Here is a 21,032-nt window from a genome sequence, read left to right on the forward strand (position 1 = left end):
CTGAATAAAATACGGCTGACCTTTAATTCAATGTACGTATAGGCGATTAAATTTAATTATTAAAAAAAGAGGAAGAAGAAACTAGCTATGGAAGATCAACATGAAATGATAAATAACACTAGTAACCTTTGACACCAATCGATTCCTTGCAACCTAGTTTCATAACATCATTATTAATTATAATTATGTAGTGAATGTTATGGCATTATAAAGTACTATGTTACCACGGTAATTTTATCATTGTTTTGGAACTATCAAGGTTCTGACACCCTGTTCATTTTCCAGTTTTCTAAGCAAAGCTCAAAATATTGAAACATTGAGAATTTCAGTTGTTCTTTTCAATTAGAAAATGACAAAATCTTAAAGAAGTATGGGAAAGCTCATTCTCACTGTATAAAGGCTTTGGAGGGGACAGAACCATTAGTCTGCTACCGAATCTTCAGTTTCTCACTAAAAAACAGAAAACAAGATTAATAAATTTGGCTCTCCAAATCACGAAGAGTTATCTTCCTGTAATCTTTGTTTTGCATGCTTGAATAGTACTAATCAACCACTTTCCATGTCAAATTAATAAAAAATTAGCACACCAACCTCCAATGCGCACAAATTCTCTGAAAAAATTATCATACTATACTTTACTGTAAGATACTGTTTCCTTATGCCAATATATTATTTTCCTTAAAATAATGGCATCATTATTTAAAAATTGGCAGTATAAAATTCAATATTGTGTTAATTTGCTTATATGATTAATTAGAGTTATATAAGTTAAACTTCATACCTATTATTGTCCGATCTAATAGTGATGGAAGAACAAATAGATGAAAAAAAAGTGAAATCAAATTTGCAATTTGTTAAATATTTGTGTTGTGTTTCATGTTTCCGCTCTCGTTGAGCATTTTTTTAAGAATTAATTAGATAATTTTTCCCTTAAAATTATATACGAAAAATTTATTATGAAATAAATATACAAAATTTATTTTGAAAAGGGTTATCATTAGCATTCCGAGGAATCTACCCATTTTATATCAAGTAAATTATTTTTCTCTCACATAAAAAAGTAGGTTCATATTCTTAAAAGTAAGAGAACTCAGTTACTATCATGTTCTGTGACAGCTATTATTTGAAATTGAAAAGTTCCTGTGATATGAGAGATTATGTGCATATCATAAATGAATGATGATGAAAAAAAATTCTAAACTATATTCATAATACACATGGTCATGTACATAAGTAGTCAAACTACGAGTCTATTATTGCACACAAATATTTGGAGATGTAACGTTGGTACGTAGCTAGACTTTGATGTTTGAAAGGATTGTTTGAAATGGGAAGGAGGCAACAAAACATAAATATGCACCCCAATGAAAAAGTGAACATGTTGAAAACAATGGCTCTGTGTTCCTTAGTGGAGGATAGATGATAGAGAAGTGGTGGCAATTTTGAAAGATCAAAGTAAAGATGGGGCCACAGCCTAAAGGGAAGAATTTTTGTCCCAAAATATAATACTTATAATATCTATCCCACCAAATACTACAACACATGCATGCTCTATCCACTTTAGATATAGGAATTATCTTATTCGGATCAACCAACCAAATTAGCTATAATTAAGCATAGAAAGAAAGACAGACAAACCAAACCCCAACCTTGGGGTGTGACATGGTTTGAGAAAGACAAAAAAATATCACAGACTCGTTTTGTTTGGTGAAAATTGTTATTCTTTGTGGAAAAAGAAAGGGTATAACAAGGAAGGGGAGAGAGAGAGGACAGGTGAACACTTTACGCCTCATTCCATTCCACACGTACCAATCAATATATACTGTCTAATCTAATCAACGCACTAGATGCATACGTTGGCAATTACGTCTTTGGTCAGGCCAGTTTCCACTCTCACATATTTTTAATAAAGGATATTATTATTATTATAAAACATTAAATTTTTTATAGACCACCTTTAAATTAGTTTGCCAAACAATTGATGTTATCATAATAGCTTTGAAATCAGAAAGAATTTATTTTTTGTCTACTATCGTTACAACATCTTAATAATTTTAATTAATTAGAAATTATACTAGATATGATTTTAAAATATTTATTATTAAATTTTAATGAATTTATTATAATAATATTAATATAAAAAACTTTTATACTATTAATATAATTTAATTAAAGAATAAAATAAAATTTTAGTCCCTTATTAATAAATATTAAATCAAAATTCTATTTTAACCTTAATTAAATTCAATCTTATATATGTTTGGTTATTGTAAAATACATCTAATTTTTATAATTATAATGATATTTTTTTGAATTATTATTGAATTTTATTGAAATTGACATTAAAATAATAACTTATCATTACCATTGATACCAACATTACAATCATCATCATTATTGACATCATCATTATTACCATTACTCGATCATCATTACCATTATAAATGTCATTACTATTATCATTAGTGTCATAATCATTATTGTTATCGCATTATTGTTAATTATTATTATCATTGTTGCTATCAACACCAACATCTCCATTTCTCCAACATTGTTATTGCATCATAATCTTCAACACTATCATCACTACTACCACAACCACAAAATCATTATCACTAAGGTTGTCATCAATATTGGCATCACCATTAATGACACTAGCACCACCAACATGGTTGTCATAGATGTAACACACAAATTCACTCTTAAACTAATTTTGATAGAATATAAATCTTTTAAAATAAATTTATTTTGAAACTAAAACAAAAAATTTTAAACCAAAAACTAGTTATTTTAAAATTTTATAAAAACTTATAACTAAGCACCACTCTAAACAACCTAATATTTTTAGGACAAGAAAAATACTAGTGATTATCTCTTTGACACTATATTTCTAACATTTTTTTAATTGACTAAAATTTATTAAAAATCATCAATTTTTATAAAATTTTATTTCTAAATCAAGAGAGAATCATTAAATAAAAAATTTGACCTATACCAAAATTGATGAATTTAATAAATTCCAGTAAATCATAAAGAGTGATAGAAAGTGTTGCCAAGATTTTTCTTAACACAAATATAAGCCAACAAATCTTGTCAATTTTACATTAATGAATTTCTTCCGAATCAATTTTAAGGTTTTTAACCAAATAGATTTTTTTTGGGACAGATTAACCAAATAGTTTTGGAAGAGATAAATCACACGCAAACAAAAGAAAAAAAAAAGATTTTGGGTTTTTATGGGTGGAAACGATAGTACTTTAATGGAATTATTTTGGTTATAATTAAATTTTGGATTACAAAATATAAACTAATTTTAGCAATTCTAAACTTATATTAGTATATTTTTTTTGAGAGGATTAATATTTAGTATATTTATTATATACACCATTTCACAAAATTAATAAGAATGAACTGCTTACAAAATGTATACAAAACATGCACGTACGCACTTAATACCATACCTTTTTTTCTGATGCCAAAACCTGCCCCGAAGGGTCCTTTCTCTCTCTGGCCACCTTCTTATTCAATCAATATTCATTGGTTAAATAATGTGCCACGCGTGTGAGTGTAGAAAAGGGAGGGTCACACTTGCATACACGGAGAGAGAGAGAAGAGGATATTAATGAGAACCCGTGATACGCAACTGAAAGCAAATGGAAGGAGGTTGCATTGTGCATAGATTTAAGGTAGAAGCTGAAATGAGCAAATCACTGAAGAGTGAATTGAAGAGCCAGCACACACATAGAGAGAATAAAATATTATAATAAAAAAGATAGGTAGTAGCATAGCATAGGAAATTTGTGATGGTTGAATTAGAAGTGTGTGGTGTGGACCCATCACATGTACATGTCTGTGAATGGCATGGGATCAGAGTATGGCAGGGGTGGGTAAGTTTTGGTTTGGTGGTGTTTGTAACGTAAGACAGAGCAGAAGGTTGCAGTGAGTGTGTAGACAGAAATACAGTTGCTATTGCGTGGTCGGGTTTTTCTCGTGACATAGCCGCGGACTCTCGGAAACCTCATGCCATGCTCCCTCATCGATTAATAATTTTCTTTGGGGCACTTCACAAATCCTCCAAATTAGGTCACTTTTATGGTAAAGTGAGTTTTTAAAGTTTTACTTAGATGATGAGAATTTAATGGATATATATTTTTTGTGTAATTTTTTTTATAATTAACTAATTAAAAATCAGTTTCAGTTGAATTTTAAGGTAATTAACATTAAAATCAATAAATTTGTCATGTAGATTACTAGTTTGACATGATAGTTACGTGATAAACTATTTTTGGTTAAAAATAGTTTATTGTGCGATGCTAAGATCTTGGTACAGTTTTTTTGGCGATGCAAAATCTCTAAAGAAGAGTTTGAAAATTTGAAAAAAAAAAAGATGAAAGAGGTGCGATAAGCAAAGTAAACAACCCACAATATACAAATTAGTGCCCATTGAACCATGATCTATAACAGAATCTACAACTCAAGGTAAGCAAAATCACAAACCACCAAACACATGAATTAAAATCCAATGAATCAAAACCCCCATCACCAAAACAATACCATAATTGTCTTGCATGCATCCACTCCAATAGAGTACCCCATGAATCAAAACCCTCATCACCAAACCACTACCATAATCGTCTTGCACGCACGAAATCATTGTCTTCCCTCTTCCTCTATTCGCTCTTTTCTCTAATGAACTAATTATTGTTGTCGAACCACCACCATCTCCATTAACAGAAAAGATCCTTCCTCTCCCTTGCATGGCTTCTTCTCACTCTATAGCTTCCTTCTCCTCCTCTGGTTTAGATGCTTCTATCTCCCTAGTTGTCACCTTGCTTTCTTTCTTCCATTTCCACCCTGTGTTTGCCTTTTATGCATGATGTTGCCCGTGGAGCAAAAGGTTTTATGAGAGCATGCATTTTATATGTTCATTTTCCAAGAAAATAGAAAATAGCAGTTATAATATGTTTGATTAAGATTTTGAAAATATTTTAAAAAAGAAGCCCAAATCTGAAAAAAAAATGACGTTTTCAATATTTTCTCTAAAAATGAAAACGCTGTGACATGGTTTGTAATTTGAACCACTTCCTTTCTTTCTCTTTTTTCCACCCCTTACATTTGGGAATGCGACGACGTGAAGGAAAAGAAGAGGGAAATGCTCCATGTATAACTGCTTATAGCGACGATGCCACTGTAAACAGGTGGTATCAGTGTTGTGAGAGAGAATGGGTTGGTGAATGGTGATGGCAGGTGGCAATGGTTCGCGACAAAGATGACAATGGTTCGCGACAAAGATGACGAAGTTCAGATTTTAGACTATTTTCATAAAATAAAATACAAATAGAAAATTTTGTTTCAAACCAAATGCCACCTAGCATTTGTTTGAGAAGTAAGGTTAAGGATTGGGGTTTGAAAGGGTTTAAAGATCAAGGGTTTTAAAGATCAAGGATTTGGAAAGTTGCATTCCTTACTTGTTTTATTTTTTTGGCACTCTTTTTTATTTCTCACGAATAATTTGAAATTAAATAATACATTATGAAGTACATGCATGTAAATTCACAAGTCACCTTTCGAATTTGTGTTTCATATTTTACCACCTTATTAATTCTCATGACAAACTAATAGTCCATCTAGCAAATCATGTTGATACCAACATGGTTACCACATATGATACTTGACGAGAAATACTAATAACAATGATGAGCAATAGTTGAAGAATTAAAGTCAGTCAAAAAAATTGTTGATAGACTAAATTTTTTTACCTTTATATTAAATATTTTAAAATTATATTTATGATTATTTTTAATTCGTTGTGAGTGTAACTTTTTATATTAATAATGCATAAAAAAATTAACTATTTAAATATTAAAAAAAAGTTATGATAATTTTACTATTACAATTACAATTAAATATAAATAAATTTTACTTATAACTACATGTTTTAACTCATTTCAAACACCTTTATTAAAATTGTTAATTTTTTTTAAATTTATTTTAAAGGTCATTTATTGTCGTTCATTTTGTAATAAAAAAACAATAGCCACCAATTGATATATACACAATAGGAATTAATGAGATAATAATAGTTCATATACTTAACGTTACAAACATTTAATAACACAGTATATATATATATATATATATATATATATATATATATATATATATATATATATATATATATATATATATATATATATATATATATATATATGCCTTAGAATATCTTTTGTAATAAATGTTGATCTTCCTTTTAATAAAAAGTTACAAACAAGAAAAAAATACTAAAATATTCAGATACATCCGAAGAACAAAAGCCCCCAATGAAAAAAACTGTTAAAAAATCACTTAAAATCGAACCTTCTAGTTTCAATATGAATTTCAATAAAATGTTTAAAATTAAAATTAATTTAAAATTATATATAAATAGATTTTAATGATATATATACAGATAATTTTATTAGAAACAATTTAATTTAACTTTAAAACATTGCAAATTTTTAATTTAAATAATATTGAAATGAACTTAATCTTAGAAAAATAAGCACTGATTCTGTAAATTTTATTAGTTATTTATTTATTTTATATAAATTTAATTTTTATACATTATTAATATAAAATTTTAATTCTATCAAATCATTAGAAATTATTTTAAACACAGTTTTTAAATATTATTATAAAAACAATATTTTGAATACATAGTAATCCATAATAAATGATGCATGACTTTTTTTAGATTATTAATATATTTTACTCTAATATATTATTTTTTTATTACTATAATAAAGACAGCAATATAAAAAAGAATAAAATAATCTTTGTATCAATTAATACCCCTACAATACGTTTTTCTTTTCAATTTTATATTTTCCTCCACCCCCTTCTCTTTCAATCACTACACATTCTGAGTTTGTTGGAAGTAATTAAGCATTTCCTTTCTCTCCCTCTATCGATCACTCCTTTCTCTGTCAAACACACACAGACAAGGCCATGCCCATAATCGACTTTCATCTTTCTTTCCCGCAAAGTAATTAGCTCACATTCACACCCTCACACTTTCTTCTTCATAGCCACACTCTAAACCATAACACAACACCATGTTAAGAAAAACACTTATTTTAAGTTTTATATTTTTCTAGTATGATTATCTAAACTGTTTTTATTTAAAAAATAAATTTTATTTATTTATTTTAAAAAGAAAATTTTATTTATTGAATAATTTTTTTGATAAAAAAACTTATTTTAAAATTGTTTATTTTAATTTTAAACTTTATGGATCCTGGTCTCGAACCTCACCATCCCTCCGGTTATTGTGATCGCCACCCTGAGGAGCAATTCATCGGTTATTGCCCTGAATGTCTTTACGAAGAGCTCACAGTTCATGATGAAAACTCTTCCACCTCCACCCAAGTGGAGTCCCATGCAACTTCCTCCATCATTTCTTCCACCAAAGCTATTTTTCAACCTTTCACTGCCATGTGTGGACCCAATCGACCTTGCTCCTCCTCCTCCTTCCTCCTCATGCTTCGCCGCACAAAGTCTTTATTTGGCACCTTCAAATCGCAAAGAAAATCCAACAACTTTCCAACCCACAACACCTTATTGTCTCTCTTCAACCAAGATGATGAATACAAAATTCCCAGAGAGGAACCAGAAGTTGAAATGCTTAATCTCGCTTCATCTTCTTCTATCGTTCAAGAAGTTGAAGAAGATAGAGGAACAAGAGAAATCAAAGGAAATGAAATCATAGAGGAGGAATTAGAGGTGGAGGCAAAGGAGACACCAGAGGCAATGAAGGACACCATGGATTTGGGTTCGCAAGCGAACAAGAGTTATGGCCATGATTTGAAGGGAATATTTCAATTTGTTTCTTTGGTTTTCAAGAAAAAGCTTCAAAAAAATGGAGGCAGAAACAAAAGATGAAGAAGCATGGGTGAAACAACGTTGTTGTGGGGGTCGGGGACACTTTTTTGTGTGTGTAAATAATGCTTATATAGTCTTACTATGTTATCTTATGATTTGAAACTATAAAGCTTTGATTTTTAATATTTACTCGTGCTTTAAAGTTTAAAAATGGAACCTTGGAGCTAAGACCCCATTTTGAGACACTGGACAGTGAGGATGGACCCAAGTTGCTAGAAGCAAGTGTTAATCTTGGACATAAAATCCTAATATATCAAACAACCCTTCATCAAGAGAAAGTTTGGTTAAGAAAACTTAAGGAAAGTGCGAGTTTTGTCTAAGGCAATGGCTTGCACCAGATTTTTTGACCTTAGACAAATTTGTTAACTTAATTTTCATTATTAAAAGCCATTCTTAAATAATTAACAAGCTTACGAAAAAATTAAGTTGAAAAAAACATATCTAGACTAGTTTTGGTGCTCAATTTAAAAATCAGGTCAAGTCAAGTTAAAACGATAGTTTCAATATTTAATTAAATTAATTGATTTTATTCAAGAGAAATGTTAACGATATCCATAATCTATTTTTAAACCTCTCTATGATTGGTTGCAAACATCATTAGTACCATATTATAATTATTTTTTTATGGAAAGGGGAATTAATTACTATGTTGTTATATTGGATGTGGTTATTAAATATTTACTATATACTAAGTTGGCAATAAATGTTAAAAATATATAGCCATATCAATCATCATATGAAAACTTAAAGTTTAAGTAGTTACTAAAATAAAATAGATGTCATAATAATCTTTATATTTATAGCATATTATTGGTGCTGACATGTGTTGTTCAACAATCTCTACAAGATCAAACATAAACAAAGGTAATTTTCCTACACAATCGACTTTTCTTCTTTCTTGATTTCTATATAGTACACATCTCCATGTTATGCATGATAACATAATAATTGCAAATATATATTTTCATTAGAAAAATGAATACATAAAGTATAATTGCAAAATAAAATTTTTAATAACTAAATAGGCATAATTAATTAAGCACTTTTCCCTTTCTATTTGTGAGCTGAGTAAAAGTTGTGATAATGTGAAAGCTTTGTATCCAAATTTATGTTGTAATAAAATGCATGATTAAATTCCTAGCTTATTGGCGTTATAAAAAGCCTGAAGGCTTGACACTAAAAGATTACGTGAGTTAATGCTAGAATGCTAGTGAAAACAATTAGGTGATTTTTTTTAAATTACCAAAATGGATAAATTTTAAATTTATTAATTAAGTGGGTATAGACAAATCGTTGTTTTAAAGAACTTTGTTTTTAAAAAAATGATTTTGTACAAATTTTTTAAATCTAAATTAACAACAATTCCCATTAGGGACTTTATATATATATATATATATATATATATATATATATATATTTAAAAACAAAGTCGTTCTTTGAACAATAAATTTTATATAAAAAATAAAAAAGTTGAAGTCGTCTTTAAAGACACAACTTCTTATAATTTCAGTAAATAAAAAATAAAAAAATACTAAAGTCAATTTTATAAACATAACATCTTCAATTTATTTTAAAAGTGATAAAAATAAAACCATATTTTAAAACATGACTTCTTGATATAAAATCGTATTTTAAAGTATAACTTGTTCATGTCCCATACTAAATTCAAAATCGATCTACATCCATTTTGGCAATTTATTAAAAAAATACTCCTACTTAGTAGAAAAAAAACCAATTAGGCAGAAAAATTTCTATTCCCAAAAGTTGAAATGGATGAGTTTGGCATTAGGGAAACTAGAGTTTTATTTTTATGGATAAAGCATGTTTCCTTTTGAAGTCGAGGGATAGTGGAGAGGAGCTTGTGTTGTGGCCTTTCACATTATGCTTTGAGGGATATCATTTTTGTCTTTTAGGGGTGGGACTTGGTTTATTAATTTGTCTAGTCTTTATGGTCTCCTACGTACTCTGTCTTGCCAAATGTAAAAAGGCAGGCCAAGCTATAGCCAATCCCCACCTCATGTCCCATTCTTCAACCCAATCAGGGGAAAACATCTTTGACAAAACACAAAACACTTGACCAAAGCTATGGAAATTTCTGCAAATACATTTTAAATAGATAAATTAATTTTACAAGCATAAAAAATGATTTTAAATGAAATGAATTTTATATTAATTTTGAAATGATATAATTTATATTTAAACATTTTTATCATAAAAGCAAATCAGTAGTAAAACTTAAATAAATTTTTTTATCTAACTAATTAAAAAGTTATCTAAATTTTTTTTAACTCAAAATTAATTATGAAATCATAATTAATTCCTCAACATCAAATTAAAATATGTGAAAATTGACCTATAACAACATCTGAATTATATGGCTATATAAGCCGTTGAAAAATATATAGGTAATTTTAAGTAAAATCACAATTGTTAAAATATATTATTCAAAATAACTTATGTGTTTTTCAACTGAGGTTTATTTATCATGTCTTTATGTTTAATTAAGTAGTAGTACTTGCTATGATTTTGTTGTTAGAAGCTTATCATATACTCCAATACTAGTGACAACCATCTTAATCTCGCTAGAGTTAATCTTTTGAATGGTCTAGATCATGTGATTAAAGTCTTTTGAGTAATTAAATGCATCATTCTCCGTTTCACTTTAAAACTATTTTTGGTATGGTGTGAGGTGGGGCTTGGTTTATGTACCTTTGTGTTTGGGATACTGATGGAAGCACAGTTGTTTGCTTAAGAAGCAGAACCATGTGGGAGGGTTAATTGGGAGTCGTATGGAGAAAAAGAAAGCCGAAAAACAAAAAAGGAACTTGAAACAGGAAAAAGAAAAAGAGAAAAAGGAAAGTGAAAGATAGATTAAAAATATACGAGAAAAAGAAAGAGAGGGAGAGAGAGACAAGTGTGAGAAAAATAAGAAAATAAAGACTTTTTTCTTCTTCTTTTCTCTCACTCAAAATGTAGATAAGAGAAAAAGAAGAAGATAATTTCTACAAGTCGACTTTCAAATTTCTTAACAACGGAAAGGTACATAAATCATGTACAAAATTACTTAAAGTAATATTCATACAAAGGACAAGTTATACAAAGGAAAGTAATTGGTATTTAAAAAAGAAGAAAAATACCTTAAATGATAAGTAAATTTAGTATTTATTACATTATATGAATAAACTTGAGCTGCAATATATAAAAACATTACTATATAAAAACATCATTTTAAAAATTACTTCATAGGATAAAATTACTTAATGTAATTAACTTAGTGAGGATAATAGTATCATGTTTTTTTTAGGTCTCATAATAGTATCATATATGTTAAAATTTCATTGATTGAATCATAATATAAACTAAGAAAATCATCCAAAAAATCTATATATAACTTAAGTTTGACAAAATCAATATAAAAAAAAGGACCTGAATCATTCCAACCACTAAATTACAATCTAACCAGTTGGCCGGTTTAAGTAATACCTCTATGCTTGATATATAAAAAAAGAAGTTAGAACATGAATAGCTTCATCAAGTAAAATATACATACTCGTTACAAAAAAAGTAAATATACATACATTTTTTGCTGACATAAGGGAAAAAGCCCAAGGAAACAGAAAAAAACAAACCAGAACATAGGCAAATTGCCTACAACATCAGAAGCTAAACCAGCAGCAATACAAGGAAGAGGATCATCCAATATAACAATATGATGTCCTAACTGCAAGGCATCTTTAGCAAGTAGTAAACATACATACATTACACCAAAAAAGTATACGTACGTATATAATTGGTATAAATAGTCAATCTTAATTGGGTTTAAATTCTATTTACTGTCGATATAAAAAAAACTTAATTGTTGATTAATTAGAAATTATTGTTCATATAGTTTTTAAGAAAATTAATGTCAACAATTTTATCATGTATAACAATTTCTAATTTATTAACAATTAACTTTTATCAAGTAAACATACATACATTACACCAACAAAGTATACGTGTACGTATATAATTTCATAATACATCGTGTGGTTATTTTAGTTTTTTTTTAAAGTAATATATAACTTATTTTGAACTTTTTAAGAAAGTTTTTATAAATGAAATTATTTTTAAATTAAAAAAATTCGAAACTTCATTTAAACATTAAAAAATGAATTTAATTTAAATACAGTAATAATGTGAAGTTTTTTTACTACCATTTAATAATAAATTATTGTAAATGATACGCTTATTGATTTTATATAATTATTTTGAAAAATATTTTAATTAGTTGTAAGTGAAAAAAATCTTTACACCATCATCACATCACATAAAAATTAAAGGATACTTATTAACATTTTTTACAATTCATTTTTATTATATTTTTCTTCTTATATATATATATTTAAATTTCTCATTATATATTATATCATATCTATAACTTTCTCTCTCTATCTTTATTTTTTTTTTCTGTCCTTAATCCCATTCTATCACAAAATAGGATGAGCATTTGCAGTTTCTCAGAATTAAAATACTTTGTTTAGGAGAAGAATTAAAATACTTAAAGAGTAACATAAAAGTAAAGCTATGATAATTAATTTATTTTTTAATTAAATTATATATTTTAAGTTATTTGAAACTCTTTTATAATTAACACTAATTATTTATTTAAAATGTATTTTAAATGCCATTTATTTTCTTTAATTTTTCAATAAAAACAAAACTTAACGTGGCATATTAAAAGACATTAATAACTCACACTCAACGTGGCATACATTTAATAACACATTAACACTGGGTAAAAAGAATTACTAATATATAAGGCATACTTAAGAATATCTTAAGTAATAAATGTTGAGGTTCCTTTAATAATAGATACAGATCAGGAAAAACACTAAATATTCATATACATGGGAAGAAAAATCACCCAAGAAAATAACTGTAAATTCTCTAAAACTACGTAAAAGAAACTCTTTTAGTTTCATACATTTATTTTAGTGAAAAGTTTCTAGTCAAAATTAATTTGAACACTTTTTTCAAATTAATTTAATTAACTTTAAAATACTGCATATTTTTATTTAAATAATATTTTTTTGTCAAAAAAAAGCATTTTAATCTAATAAATATGAAACACCGACGTGATTGTATAGATTTCACTGTTAATTTTTTTTATATATTTTTATTATATTATGAGTTTAATTTCAATATATTATTATGAATATTTTACACTCTTGATAAAATAAAAACTATTTGAAACATAGGTTTTAAACTAAGCATTATAAATAAAAATATTTTTCATTACATAATAATTCATGTCTCATAATCAACAATGTAAATCTATAAATTTAACTTAAATTTATATTATATTTTTATTTCTATAATAATGATAATAATATTTAAAACAACTACTATAAAATTAATATTTATAAGAAATAAGTAACTCACAAATACTAATAATGTATAATTTTTTTGGTAACATAATTAACATATTTGACTTAAACTAAATTATACTATTATAATAAGTTTATTCCTATAATAATGACAGTAATATAATAAGGAATAAAATAATCCTTGTATTAATTAACACCCAGCAGTATACGTTTTTCTTTTTCCATTTTATATTTCCCTCACTCCCTCTCTCTTTCTCTCACTTCACTTTCTCTGTGTCCGTTGGAACCAAACAGGTCCCTTCTCTCTCTCACTCTTTCCCTTCGCTCCTTTCTCTGTCACACACACAAAACACTACTCTCTGTGTCTCCACACTCCATTTTTTCACTCTCAGAGTCACTGACCAAGAAACCCTCTACCTTGTTGTTTTTCTTATTCTTGTTAATTTGAGTGTAACATGACCACATTCTTAACTAAAATCTTATACTTTCATTCATGAATCCCACCACCCAACCTCCACCGTCGTTGCCGCCACCGCCGTTGCCTCCGCCGCAGCTCCAGCCCCACCGCCCCTCCACCTCCTGCGACCGCCACCCTCAAGAGAACTTCACCGGCTTCTGCCCTTCATGCCTCTGCGAGCGCCTCGCCGTGCTCGATCCCAACTCCTCCTCCACCTCCTCCGCTGCCCGCAAGCCGCCAACTTCCTCCACTGCCGCCGCAGCCCTTAAGGCCATCTTCCGCCCCTCCATTGCAGCCCGCAACCGCCCTCCCCCCTCCTCCTTCCTCCCGGAGCTCCGCCGCACAAAATCCTTCTCCGCCTCCAAAAACGAAGCCCTCTCCGGTTTCTTCGAACCACAGAGAAAATCCTGCGACGTCCGCGGCCGCAGCACACTCTTCTCCCTCTTCAACCAAGAAGCCGCCGTCGCCGTCGAGGTCGAAACCCGCCACAACCTCCCTTCATCTTCCGTCGTTCAGAAACCCGTCCTCGAGTCCGAAGAAGAAGAAGAAGAAGAAGAAGAAAACAACAACATTGTCGTTCACAACGTGAACGACAGCAACAACAACACTAGGGTTCCAGACACCAGCGTTCCAGACTCACTACAACCACAACCAGAAGCAACCAATAATACCTTCACCGAAAACAGAGTTTCGGTTTCAGAAATCGTAGAAGAGGAACCGGAGATAGTACTCGAACCCGAAGCTGACGTGGCAGCTGCAGAAGAAGACACACTGAAGGCGACGAAGGACCACATGGATCTGGATTCCTCCCAAACAAAGAAACCCTCCGGCGGCCGCGACTTGAAGGGCAGCTTCTGGTCCGCAGCTTCGGTCTTCAGCAAGAAGCTCCAGAAGTGGAGGCAGAAGCAGAAGAACAAAAAGCGCGAGCGAAACGGCGTCGTTGTGGGCTCCGGAACCCTCTTACCTGTCGAGAAACCGATCTCGCGGCAATTCCGCGAGACGCAGTCGGAGATCGCCGACTACGGCTTCGGGCGCCGCTCCTGCGACACCGATCCGCGGTTCTCGCTCGACGCTGCCCGAATGTCGTTCGATTTTGAAGAGCCGCGTGCTTCCTGGGACGGTTATTTGATGGCAAGGACGACATCATCGTTCGCGGCGGTTCCTCCGAGGATGCCTACTATGATTGAAGACGCGCCTGCGCCGGTTCAGGTTCTCAGAACCGATTCTCTTATCCCCGTGGAGGAGCCGGAATATGAGGACACTCTCATTCTCAATCTCAATCTTAATCCTAATCCTAATCTCCCTGGTGGTTCTGCTCAGACGAAGGAGTATTATTCCGACTCTTCGCGCAGAAGGAAGAGTCTTGATCGGTCTAGTTCTATTAGGAGAACTGCTGCTGCTGTTGTTGCTGAAATGGATGAGTTGAAGGCTGTTGCAAATGCTAGTGCTAATGCTAATGCTAATGCTAATGCGAGGGTTACTCCTGCTGCTTCTGCTGATTATGTGCATAATAATATTAATAATAATCCTTTGAGGGACTCCAATTTGAATTCGAATTCGAATTCAAATTTGTTGAGGGATGATGAGAAGGGGAGTTCTAAGAAGTCATCGAGCCGGTGGAGGGCGTGGAGTATATGGGGATTGATACACCGGAGGGGAAGTAAGGAGGAGGAGGGTGGAGGGAACGGGAATGGGAATGGGGTGGAGAGGTCGTATTCGGAGTCGTGGCAGGAGTATAGAGGAGGAGGAGGAGGGGAGAAGAATGGGGATGTTAGGGGTGGTGGTTTTAATCCTAAGTTGATGAGGAGTAATAGCAGTGTGAGTTGGAGGAATGGGCAGAGTATGATAGGTGGTGGTGGTGGAGGGTTTGGGAATGTGAGTATGAGGAAGAGTGATGTGCAAGGGAATGAACTTGGACTTGGGCTTGGTGGAAGGAAGGGGAGGGATGAGTTTGTTGGGTTGGAGAGGAACCGTAGTGCCAGGTATTCCTCGCCGAACAGCATCGATAACAATGGTCTCTTGAGGCTCTACTTGGGTGGCAGGAGAAACGGGTCCGGGAAAGGAAGGTCGAACCAGGCACATTCTATCGCCAGAAACGTACTTCGATTGTATTGAAAAATTGAAGGTGTTCTATGGTTTCATGATGTTAATTAGTTAGTTAACCTATGTATTCTTGATGGTTGGTTTACTTGGTTAATTGGTTGGAGTTGGTTAAAAGAACCTGCATATCTTTTTTCTTTTTACAGTCAATAGCATGGTTCTTTCTTCAGTTACTCCTAATAATAAACAAGGATTTTAATTTTTAAACATACATGATGATATTGTTATATTTATGTTGATCATGGCATTGGTTTTGTTCATGGTGTTGTGGTGTTTTCGTTTGTTGCCTGAAAAAAGGCTTGATTGATAGATATATGGCGCCAGTGGAATTGGTGCTTTGTATGCCTTTGGACACGGCGTGTTTTTCTTTTTCTGTCTTTATGCTGCAAAAGGGTGGCTGATTGGTGGTGTTGAGAGGGTTGGGGGGCTTATAATTTGGGAGCATTTTAACTTGAATTTTTGGCATGTTATGAATTCCTGCAAAAGTGGTAGCAAGGTGGGCTCGTGCCACCTGGTTTTGCTGCTTGTCATAAGATGTAGTGAGAGTACAACACGATAGCTTTTTCTTTTCCTTGATATCAATTACTCTAACTTTATTACATGTGAGTCACTACAGACCATGGTCCCAATGAAACGTTACATTACCTTTGTGTTGTATAGATACACCTATGTCCGTTCCATGCTGGTGTAATAGGAAAATTTGAAACTTTTAATATTTCCGTTGTTAAGAATTGTACAGAGCCACTTCTTCTGTATACCCTTTTTCTGCAGTGCTGTCAACTGATATTTTAGAGATTGTTTTGTTATTGAAACTGTTCAAAGAAGTTGAAATATTTTCAATGATATACACGGTGACTAATGGTTAAGGAAGTTTATGGACACGTTAATACATCTGCATAAAAAAGAGCAGGATTAACGACAAGACTAAATAGAAATAAGAATGCAAATAGGGTTGGTCTAGGCCTTTGTTTTTTATAAAAGTAAAAATTTGCACATTCTTTGTGTTAAAGCTATTGATTGACTTAAAACGAGAGGTATATTATTGCAACTAGCACCATCATTTGAAGCTTGGTATGCCTTTCCTTGATGTAGAGATTATTTGGTATAGAGAAAGGTGCTTAGCTCTATGTTCCCTTTTCCATACGTGTTACTATTATGAGTAATTATTCATCAGCTGCCTCGAAGTTTTACTTCAATTTGTCATTGTTATAGTGGATCCCTTGTTTCTTAAAGTTTAAGTCCAGAGTTTCATATCTATGAATGGATTACATCATATAACATGAACATATATTTTTATGAAAAGGGAAAGGTTGTGAGGGAAGGGAATGGCGGTTTCAGTCTAACATATATCCAAGTGAGGCTCTTGAACTTGTAAAAGTGTAAATACTTAAAAAGAAGATTTACTATCATGGCATTCTTGGTTTGGCATTATTCGTTTGTCGACGACCAAATTAAGTCAACTTTTGCATGTATTTGGAGCGTGAGGCATAGATAAGATAAACTTAATCTTGAATTTTGAGTATAATAGACTCTAAAGTTAAACTCTTAGAAGTCAAAAGGAGTGATTCTTGTACTTCTTTTCTTGGGAAATAAAAGATAGTGTATCTGCTAAAATGTGTATTTTTCTTGTTTCATTAGTCAACAAAGAAGCGGTATAATAAAAATGATGTACTAAAAGTATTATTGTTTTTCTTATTCAAAGTGTTTATTTGAATGGATAATAATTAAATCCAAATCCAATGAATATTTATAAAAATTACTCATAATCGATAGAGGTTTTTCTACTCATTAAATAAGACTAAATCTAGACTTCAGTAATTATTTCACAAAGTATATATTTGTTATGTTTATAACTAAAATGTAGAAAAAGATATTTGTAAATTGGGTTAGATGCTAGTACCATTGAGCATATAAGTTGGTTAACAGGAATTCTTTTGACTTAGTTGAAGGTCTTGGAGTTTGAGTACTTGAAAATGCAACCGCAATAAAAATTTAGAGTAATAACTTTGTTGTTCACAGTAATGCTATTTAGCTCGATTTAGTTGAATTATATGGTATCTGAATAATGACAGTTATAGATATTAAGAAATGAGTTAGATAATGTACCTTTTAGTAATTTTTTTGTTTTACTAACTTTGCATAAATAGTTCTAGTATTAAGATAACATTTTTGTTTTACTAATTTATAAAGAAAGACATTGAAATGATATTATATTTCATTTAATCAAAACATGATGGTCTAGATCTAGATATATAAGTACCCATTCAAGATACCTGTAGGCAACTAAAATTACAGTCCGAACAATTATGAATTTGAGGTACAAATATAGTATATTAACAAGTAACAGCTTTTCAAATCCTACCTAATAGGATCTCTATCTGTTTGCAGTGCAAATTATAGCTTCGCATCATATTAAGGGCGTGTTTGGGTGCAAATTTTTCTATAAGTATTTTTAGAAGAAAAAAATAAGAATAAAATAAAATAAAATAAATTTTTTTATTAGTTAATTTGTAGATGTCATCTCATCTTTTAAAAAAAATTATATTGGTGAACTTCTAAAAATTAACTCATGGAAAATTTATTTTTGTTTATGAAAAAATTCATCTAATTTTTTTTCTTCTTATTTTATTTTTTTAGAAATGCTTCAAAAGAAACTTACTCAAACAATCCCTAAATGTTTTGATTTAACTCTCCAAATTTTAATTAACATGAAAAACTTTAACATTTTATTTTAATAATTTTATTAAAACTGAATTAACATTGCCTGTTAAAACTGTCTGCTATAATTTGTTTTAGCTGTCACATATTAATCAAGGACATTTTAAATTTAATTACACTTTAAGTAAAAGAAAAACAATAAGTTCGTACCAAATTCAATCTTAATAGTAATTCTTGTTCGTTTCATAATAGCTTGGGTAGCTTTTTCTATCTTGGGTTTATAACTTGGGAGTGCCTTACGCGGCCAAACTTTGTCTTTGTTGTTAGGACAAACTTACGAAAAAATAAATAAGGAAATAGATGGGACCAAAGCATAGGGTTTTTGTTTTGAAGTACACACAAAACAAGATTTTGATGAAAAGAAACTGTAATTGAATTCGGTAGTGTAATGCTATAATTACCCACAGTTATTTCTGTAAAAAAAATAATTATCCGCAGTTATATATGAATAACAAAATAATTTGTTCCGTTAAAAAAAAAACAAAATAATTTGATTATTTTCATAAACAATGCATTATGTGGTATAAATTTTCTTCTTATAGTACATTTCATCATTATTTAATGTTTATTTTATTATTTTAAATTAAGATTTTTTCTTTAAGTTTTAGTTTTATTTTTTAAATCTCAATTATTTAAATTTCCGATTTAGTTCCTTTATACTTTCTAAATTTATTCTTCTCCTTATCATTTAAATAAATAATATGTTTTGCTATAATTTGAAATATTTTCTTTTAATTTATATTTTTAAATTTATTTAATTTAAAAAATATCTGCTAAGAGATTACGAAAAACGAGTAACTATCATGTTTGGTTCCTAAGATTAGCAAGATATAATGTCTCTTTAAATAAACTATATTTTCTTCATAAAATATTCTTTATACATTATTTTTAGTACTTTCGCTCATTTAAATTTCATCATTAAAATATTGTGCGTATCAATGTAGTTATTTTTTAAAATAATACATGAAACAAACATTTGCCAATTAAAAATTATAAAATAAACAAAATGCTAGGCATAAGAAAGATGTGTAATGATCAATATTCAATTAACGGTACACAAAATGGACAAAAAGAATAGAAGGGAAGAATGAAGGTCGATCTGTGCTCAAAATCTGTGGAGGTGAAGTTTTTCAAGTGAAACCTAGCTAGCAAAGCTGGGTAAGAAGTCCAAAACGGAAGCACTTTGAACCCTACAAAGCTCAAATCCCATCGGGTAGAGACAGAAATTATTAGAAGCTAATGATTGTTACTCAACAAACACATATAAGATCATTATATATTATCCCAGAGGGATTATATTGAAAGAATCAATCAAATTTATCCCATTTCAATTACCAAGTCTGAGAGATTTGTGCTTTCTCCCTTTTCAATACAGTTTGTAAAGATCCATTATCACCGAGTTTGCCGCAAAAGTCAAAAAAGCAAAGGGAAAAACATCTCAGCATGTTGCTATACGGTGGAGAAGATAAGAGATAATGAAAGTAAGTGATGCAAAAAAAAAAGGAGGCTCGTAACCCAATGCTTTGTCTATAACCTGACTAGGCCTCGATTTGGATTTTGGTTATTGGAGATGTAATCATTTGTTTTAAGGTAATTCTAACCCCCAAAATGTCTTTAATGTTTTGGGGGGTAAATTGATTTTTTGGTTGTTCCATATTAATTTTAAAAAATTAACTATGACATATTCAAATAATGCTAATATCTCAAGTGGTGGAACTTATTGCTACATATGAGAGTAATGTTTTTTTTTTTGTTGGTTTTTTTATGAATTGATCAAATAATGTTTATATTCCATAATAATACAATAATCTATCCAGTAAAACTTGTTGCCGTTTTATAATATTGTATAATTTGTTTTAACAACGGCCATCTGTTTTAAAATTGAATAAAATTATTAATTACTTCTCTTTTTCTTTTTGGTAATGGAAGAGAGAAAAGGGAAATTAATTGCAATCTCATAAAGGGCACGACTGCACGAGCATGGCATCTGCAGCGGTGGAAATTTTAATTAATCTACTAATTAATACTGAGACATGTGTCTATAATTTTTCTTTTGAAAGGTGGTTGACTATAAATCTTATCCTTTTTTACAAAATAAATTTTATCTTAAAACGTATGATATATCATGAGAAAATTATGCAATGTATTTGTTCGTGAACTGCTCAAGTTTTCCTGAAAGCAATATATATAGGTCAATCAGACTCAGGATTTAAGTTGAACCTTGATATTTTTTAATTTATTTTATGATGTTTATTACGCTACTAACTGCAGCAAATTTTCGCAATAGATTTTTTTTTTTGGTGTATACGCTAACAGAATTTGACTTAATTGATGTGCCTATCCAAATAGAATTTGCATTTGGTGTATACCCCAACACAATATAACATGTGTCTATCCAAATCTTTCGATACTACACAAAATCTAATTTGTCACTGCAATGAAGCTTATTAACCTCTACTGATGAAAAA

General features: G+C 30.4%; 2 protein-coding genes across 2 annotated transcripts; both read left to right on the forward strand.

The window, feature by feature from the left end:
• Positions 1-7,269: 7,269 nt before the first annotated feature.
• Positions 7,270-7,920, forward strand: LOC114420443 (protein OCTOPUS-like). The gene has a single exon (XM_028386336.1). The coding sequence runs from the start codon at positions 7,270-7,272 to the stop codon at positions 7,918-7,920; it is 651 nt and encodes a 216-aa protein (XP_028242137.1).
• Positions 7,921-13,525: 5,605 nt separating this feature from the next.
• LOC114419029 (protein OCTOPUS-like) lies at positions 13,526-16,075 on the forward strand. The gene has a single exon (XM_028384607.1). The coding sequence runs from the start codon at positions 13,783-13,785 to the stop codon at positions 15,859-15,861; it is 2,079 nt and encodes a 692-aa protein (XP_028240408.1). The 5' UTR covers positions 13,526-13,782; the 3' UTR covers positions 15,862-16,075.
• The last annotated feature ends 4,957 nt before the right edge of the window (positions 16,076-21,032 follow it).

The sequence above is a fragment of the Glycine soja genome, chromosome 7 (genome assembly GCF_004193775.1).
Source record: "Glycine soja cultivar W05 chromosome 7, ASM419377v2, whole genome shotgun sequence".
NCBI lineage: Eukaryota > Viridiplantae > Streptophyta > Magnoliopsida > Fabales > Fabaceae > Glycine > Glycine soja.